Raw genomic sequence first — 7,635 nt, 5'->3', positions numbered from 1 at the left:
AAGATGAAACTTTTAAGCCTAGTAACATTTACTTGCTATTGTGAATAGCTTAGCAATGTTATAAAACTCCATAAATCTGTGTTTCGTCTTTGTCTCATAGTTGACAAGGGTGTGAAGAAAATTAAGTTGGATAAACACGTTGGAATTGGAATTTGTACACACTTGACTCCTAAACTTGTGATTGACGGTATACATCCTGGCAGTTGTCAAACCTTTGATGGAGATACAAAAAAAAACCTAATATACAATCAATTCTTAAATGTTAATGAAACAGACAAATAACCAAATAAAATAACGAAAAGAAACAAAACAAAACGGTAAGATTGTTACTTCTGAGACCCCATGAATCATCATCCTCAAGAAACACTCCACGCAACCATTCCCCAGGCACGTGTTACGGTGTGAGTAATTTCAGGAAAAATAATGGTATAAAATTACTATCATAATTAATATTGTTAATGTAAATTATCTTTATCAGATCATTTTAATTATCATAACTGGTATTAACTTATCTTATTTTTAAGATTACGAACCCACTCATTTTAAGAGAATTTACCCATAAATAATTTTTAGGTGATGTATTAGTTTAAACAATCTATTTACATTGAAGAATATAGAACTTAAAAAAAATATAGAACTTAAACTCATTAATTTGCATCATTAAATTATAAATAAGTAGTCAGGACACATACAAATTTATTTTAATATTTACCTGTGAGTCGTCGGGACTTTAGTCTAATTATGAAGGTGTATGGCGTATACCATGAGTTCGAAAATTGCAGCAAATAAAAACAACATTTAAGTGGAGAGATAATAAGACGATCGATTATCCATCTAATTTTGAACGGTATGTTATCGCGCTAAAAAATTTCTTAATTATCAAAAACATATCAGAATTATCATTTTTTTGTTGTTGCAAGTTCTCTACCTGAACTATCATCAATCGTAACACACCTCGAGATTAATGAATCAGTTATCACGTGGCTAAAGTTTATGGGTAAATTAAGCTACTATGAGCCTTTTAGCGACTGTATTCAAATACTTTATCTAGTCAGTTATGAAATGTGTTTTGATAAATATTTAGTGTTAATTTAGCAGAATAATATAAATACTTAATAATTTAGGTAGGGTAAAAAAAAGAAAAAAGAAAAAAAAGAGAGAGATACTTTAAATGCGTCTTTGACCTTTATCTCATGTTCAATTGATTGTTATCCTACTGTACATAAAGATCAAGTATTTTCCCTCTGGTGAAAAATAGAAACTTCCATCTCTTCGTCCACGTCATCATCTCATCCCTGTTTCCCCTAACCTTAACTTTATCATCACCCACCAAACCCCAAACGAACTTTGTCCCCTTCCCCAAAATTCCCCTCTCAAGAAAACCTCAAATTTTCTGGGGTTTCCAATTTCCTCCCCAATATTAAATTAATTCAACCATAGGCACCCTTTCTAACTTTTAAGGTCTATTTTACGTTTTATGTTCTTTTTTTCTTTTTCTTTTTAGTTCTCTTAAGAAAACATTAATTAAAAGTTTAATTTGACTCAATTAATGTTCTTTATTCTTTGATCTCATTTTGATACTATTTTTTTTAAAATCAAATTCATGTTTCTCCACATACATTGACTAAGAGTGACAGTGGAAAGTAAACTACTACTTCCGTCTCAATCTAAGTTTTTTAATTTAACTGTCATAAAATTTAAAAAATAAAGGAAGACTTTTGAAATTTTCGTCTTAAATTAACAATGTGTGTAGTCCGTTAAATGATTTTAAACTTGTCATATAGAATGTTGGAACGGTAAAACTTAATGTAGCAAATGATACATTTTTTGGGACAAACCGAAAAGGATAGTACTATAGTTAAAATGAGACGGAGCGAATAACAATTAATTTTTTTTTTTGATTTTTTACAATGATACTAAATATTTTTAACCTGTTATTTTTAGTAACCACAACAAGTAAAATGAATGGAAGATAGTACTCCCGACTTCCCATATTAATTGTCCACACTGCTATAAATATTTGTCTCACAATACTTGTCCATTTGCAAAATTAAGATAGAATTAATTAAGTTTTTCCTACTTTGAACTTAACATTAATTATTTTATTAAGTAACCAATATTGATTAGAATGTAATTAATTGAAGAGAAATAAGAGTAATTTACCACGATGCTCATATTAACATGATGCTCATATTAATTGGTGTATAATATTAGTAGGCTTGAAAAATAATTTGAAATGAGCATTTAATAATATGGGTAAATAGGAAAAAAAAATTATCTTCCCTTGATATGCTAAAAGTGATAAGTAAAAATAAAAATATATTTTTAAAATATTGCATAAGTAAAAGTGAACAGAGGGAGTAGTAAGAGCCCGTTTGGATTAGCTTAAAAAAATGACTTTTAGGCATAATTAATTAAAATACTTTTTAAATGCTGAAAGTTATTTTGTAAATAAACGCATTACGTCTTTAGATAAAAGTGCTGAAGTTGAAAATAAATTGTTGAAAGAAAAAGATGATAGTTTAGGGTTTTTAGTAGTGAGGGTAATATTAAAATTAGAAGAAAGTATAATAGATAAAAAAGTAAAGTCATTGGTCAAATCAAAATAACTTTTAATCCAAATAGAAAAATGTTGAGGTCTCCAACTTCTTGTTTTTAATTTATTTTAAGCATTTTTTTTATTTTGTCAAACATTCTAAAAAATTAAAAATAACTTATAAGCTGATCCATTTAAACGGGCTCTAAAAACACGCTTTTATTTTATTTATAATTTTTTAAAGTGCGTGATAAAAGAAAAATGGACCAAGTAATATGAGAGAGAGGTACACCTAACCTGTTTCCCTTAACCTTAAACTTTATCAATCATCAGCCACCAAACCCCAAAACTTTGTCCCCATCCCCCAAAATTCCCCAATTCCCCTCTCAACAAAATCCCTCAAATTAGGGTTTCCAATTTCCTCTCCACCAATTATGGGTTCTCTCGCCGATCCAGGCGAACTCGACTCGGTGTCACCACCACCGAGTTTCGATGAGTTCCAAAGACAAACATCCTTAATGACAAGTTGCACCCTTTTATGGAAAGAACTATCTGATCACTTCACTTCACTTGAACAAGACATCCTTAAAAAATCCGAATCTTTAAAGTCGAAAATCCAAACCCTAGATTCCCAAACCAAACAATCTCTCCAACTTCTCGAACATCGTGAGACTTCAATGAATGAAACACTCTCAATTGCTTTACAAAAAGTTGTTGAAAACAAGAAAGCTGCAATTTTAGCCTTGAATGATGGTGTAGAGCAACCTGAAGTGGATGACAGTAATGGGTTGTTGTTAAAATTGAAGAGTTTTTGTGTTAAGATGGATTCAACAAGTTTTTGGAAGTTCTTGATTGTGAAAAAGAAAGATTTGGATTCTTTAAGGGTTGAAATACCTAAAGCTTTAGAAGAATGTGTGGATCCACCAAGATTTGTGTTGGAAACAATATCATCAGTGTTTCCAGAGGATAAAAGGGAAAATGAGAGGAATAATGATTTGGGGTGGGCTTGTGTGTTGATGTTGGAGTCATTGATACCAGTTATGATGGATCCTGTATTGGGTAATGAGAGGAAATTGGTGACACCAAGTGTGAAAGATAAGGCTAATGAGATAGCTGAGATATGGAAGAAGAGTTTGGATGAAAGAGGTGGGATTGAGAATGTTAAGACACCTGATGTGCATACTTTCTTGCAACATTTGGTGACTTTTGGTGTTGTGAAAGATGAGGATTTTGACTTGTATAGGAAACTTGTTGTTGGGTCTGCTTGGAGGAAACAGATGCCTAAATTGGCTATATCTCTTGGTCTTGGTGATAAAATGCCTGGTAAATTCTTGTGTTATGTTATACTATGTTGTTTATGTTGTTGTTTTGGGTTTGAAAAATAGGAGTAATATGTCTTCCATGGTCTTATGTTTTGCTGAAATGGATAAGTAGCTTGGAATTAAGACAGTAAATTCTTGTTATTGTTGATCTGTTCTGATTTCTGGGGAATTTAAGTGTGCTTATGAGTAGGTTTGAAGTTGAAAAAGGTCTGGTTAATTTGGAAATTTAGCTTCTTAGTAGCTTTGAATTGAGTGACCATGTAGTGGGATATTATCATTTACCTTTTTTTTCTTTCATTTTTCTTTCATTTCCTGAGTTAGAGTTCGTTATGGGATGTTTTCTTGAAGCTCAATTGGACTGCTTCATACTGGTATCGACTTTTGGTATTAGTAAATCTCACTATATAAGGGCCATTATTAGACAAGAGAAGTCGGTCTTTGCAAGGGAAATATTGTACTGCTTGTTTGAATGGCAGAGCAGCTTCTGAGGGTGTCTCCTAGCTAGTCATGGGATAAATGGTCTTTTGTTTTATGTTAATATTTTTTTTTACCCGTTTTTGTGCTAATACGTTTTGCTAAACTGTTGTAATTTGAGAGCATTCTGCTTGTGTGGTGGACTTGACTGTGAACTGTATGAGATAGATCTTATCTTCAGTATTAATGAGAGTCCCATTTGGTATTTAGTTGTTCCGTCCTGGCTGGCCATCTCCTTGTCGTGGAACTTCTCTGGTGACTTCAATTGATGTGTTTGTGTTTGTGTTTGAGTTTGAATTCTGTATTTTCAAAATAAACATCTAAAACAAGTGAAGCTGTCTTAGCAGAGTTCACCTAGTGCTTTGAGGTCTCTCTTAAGTGACATGTTGTTAAAGGGAGTTGCGTTATTGCCATGCTCAGTTTGAAATTTTTTAGCATTAAGACTTCAAAGCCTACTTATCCAGCTTCTTCTCCTTTGTCCTTCATTGCATTGTAAAAACATGCTTTCCTTTGCTGCTTCTGTGGAAGCACAGTGTCTATTCTTTTGGAAATTGGTAGGATAGATAGCCATTTGTTAAGTAGCCATTTGTTCTTTGGACTAGTTGATCTATTAGATTGGTTACAACGTTGGTTGCTTTTTTGATAATGTGTGCAGTTGTCGTGTCCTAGAACAGTATGCTACTTGAGTTAAATGCTTTAGTTTGCTTCACCATATTGAAAGTGCTTTTTAATTAGTTGAATTTGGTTTGGTTTCTTATTGTGGAATCTTTAGAAACAAAATATATCTTTTGGATTGAGGCGTAGGTGATGAAAATGAACTGTGAAATGAGGCAAAGCAAAGAGGTGCTAGACTAGTCTCATGAGTTAAGGTTCTTTCTGTAGTTCTTTTTGTAAAGTGTGGTGCATGAAATATTATTCCGTAGTCCTCCCTTTTTTGTATTAGACTGTGAAAGGAACACAATGAGAACATGTTGACAGCGGGATCTAAATCTAACCTTTCTGGGTTAATAATTTGTTGCTTATGTCCTTGAAACCTGCTTTTGGGATATCCAGTGCATCTCTCTTTTCTCTGATCTAGATGCTTTCATATTTGTATGTCATCTTAATGGTTTTTGTTTGGCTGTAGGTATGTGTGGCTTACGGATTGTCACCATACCTTATATATGTTTACAGTTTTCATTTTTGTCTATATTTCTCTAAGAAATGATTCTTGATATGTAATCTTCTGTTATTTTGTATGCAGAAATGATTGAAGAATTAATCAGCCGGGGACAGCAAGTTGATGCTGTACATTTCACTTATGAAGTTGGACTTGCAGATAAGTTCCCTCCTGTTCCCCTTCTGAAAGCTTTTCTAAAGGATGCGAAAAAAGCTGCTGCGGCAATACTGGAAGATCCAAATAATTCCGGGCGAGCTGCGGTATCATCCAATTCCTTTTCTCCTGTTCTTTATATCACATCTAGCTTTACTGCATCTTGTTCAAAACTATTTTCCAGATTGTCTTGTCCTACAATGGTGGTAGTTGGCTATGTTTGTCTCTGTCTCTTTCTGCTACTCTCTCCCTGCCAACGATGCCATCAGGTTCAGTGATGGTGTTTTTTTTTTTAAAAAAAAAATAATTTGGTCCTCAGCTTTGCCAAGTTTTGCATGCTTCTCTTTGTGCTTGTTGAGACTAGAGGGTCTAGACATAGTCAGTCAAGTGTTGCCTAAGTGGTTGACATAATAATGGGAGAGATCTTAGCTTCTCTCGCACCATGTCTGTCCTGATATGCGACACATTAGATGCCATTGAGCTCTAAGCTCAAAGGTGGTTATGAAACTTTAATGCTGTTATGGTGTATGCCGTCCAGTACATTAAGTTTATTGCGACAAAAGAAGCATGAGGGTTATCTATAGATGATAAGACACTATTTGTTATTCTAAATTACTTATTGCTTTTGCATGTTTAACAGCACTTTGCTGCCAAAAAAGAGCAATCGGCAATTCGTTCTGTTCTCAAGTGCATTGAAGAATACAAGCTTGAAGCTGAATTTCCACCAGACAACCTTAAGAAGCAACTTGAGCAGTTGGAGAAGCCGAGGAATAATGAGAAAAAGAGGTCACCAGCTGCTGTACCAGCAAATAAAAGAACGAGAGCCAGTAATAATGGTCCTATGCCTCCTGCTAAGGCAGGCCGTTCAACAAATGCCTACGTCTCATCTTTCCCTATTAGGTCTCCACCACACACCCAATACCCCGCTGCAGTTCCAGCATTTGTTAGGTCTCCACAACACACCCAATACCCCGCTGCGGTTCCAGCATATGCGGCCCCACCAGCCATCTACGGTAGCCGGAGCCCACCTTATCCTTACTCCCCAGAAGCTGCTCCATATCCAGGCACACCAGTGAACTACTCTCCATACGGAGGCTATGGCAATGGTATGGCCCCAGCTTACCAGCAAGCTTACTACCGATAGACATAACATGCTTCTAAACTGGTGACAACTGATATGATGACCCAATCTAAATTTCTTTTTATATGGCTTGTAATCAGTAATCACTAACCTTTAATGGTAGCTTTATGTGTGTGTTAATTCCTAATTCTGACTTTTATCCTGCTTTCTTGCTTCGCAAAACAGCAGGTTGTATTTCTGATGTTAATTGAATGTGTAGTATTAGGTGGTTGTGAAAAGTAATCAATATGCTTAACAAATGACTATAATAAGGTAATAGCCGATGATACTGAATTTATGCTGCGTCCTAAGGTTATTTATAGATGACATGAGATCGGTTGTTTACGATTGTGTGTCATTCTTTTGATCCGAGCAGTTGCATCATCGCTGTCCGATTATAATGTCTGATAACAAATAGTTTTGAGGTCTTGTCCTGATTAGTACATAGTTTCTCTGGTTGATAGATTGGTTTGTTTCTCTGGTGGATTCGTTTGTTATTGCCTCCTTTGTTTTTTTTTTTCAAGCTGATTTGCTAGTTGCCTTTCGAATCTTCCAAATCTATCTTGAACGATATCCTGGATTTTGTAGCGTTTGTGAACTTTATGTTTGATCATTGGTTAGTCAGTTGATTAGTTTGATGTCCAACTCTAATGATTAGGTTAGTCTCTGCATTTCCATCGTAGCTTCGTTAGAGCAGAGTCGGACCCAGGATTTGAAGACGACGGGGCACCACCAAAAGCAGATGCATGTTAGTCGAAGAGATGTTACGCAACACCATTTTAAAATTTTACTAAAACACCCATAAAATCAATGTACTAGCTTTTAAATACTAATTAAATGGTACATTTGCATGAAATTCGTTCTAAGGACC

The 7,635-nt window shown here is 34.5% G+C and overlaps 1 protein-coding gene and 1 long non-coding RNA gene across 2 annotated transcripts; one reads left to right on the top strand and one right to left on the bottom strand.

Annotated features, from left to right (window-relative positions):
• Positions 1-2,872: 2,872 nt before the first annotated feature.
• Positions 2,873-7,007, top strand: LOC132043260 (FRIGIDA-like protein 4a). The gene is made up of 3 exons (XM_059433764.1): positions 2,873-3,859; positions 5,576-5,751; positions 6,285-7,007. Exons 1-3 carry the CDS (start codon positions 2,971-2,973, stop codon positions 6,786-6,788), a joined length of 1,569 nt encoding a protein of 522 aa, XP_059289747.1. The 5' UTR covers positions 2,873-2,970; the 3' UTR covers positions 6,789-7,007.
• Positions 6,840-7,250, bottom strand: LOC132043261 (uncharacterized). The gene is made up of 2 exons (XR_009411756.1): positions 7,111-7,250; positions 6,840-7,064 (listed from the first exon to the last, which is right to left on the bottom strand). It is a non-coding gene; the product is annotated as an uncharacterized LOC132043261 (long non-coding RNA).
• Positions 7,251-7,635: the final 385 nt, after the last annotated feature.

This window comes from Lycium ferocissimum, unplaced genomic scaffold, assembly GCF_029784015.1.
Source record: "Lycium ferocissimum isolate CSIRO_LF1 unplaced genomic scaffold, AGI_CSIRO_Lferr_CH_V1 ctg2235, whole genome shotgun sequence".
Lineage (NCBI taxonomy): Eukaryota > Viridiplantae > Streptophyta > Magnoliopsida > Solanales > Solanaceae > Lycium > Lycium ferocissimum.
This window is presented reverse-complemented; position numbering and strand designations above follow the sequence as displayed.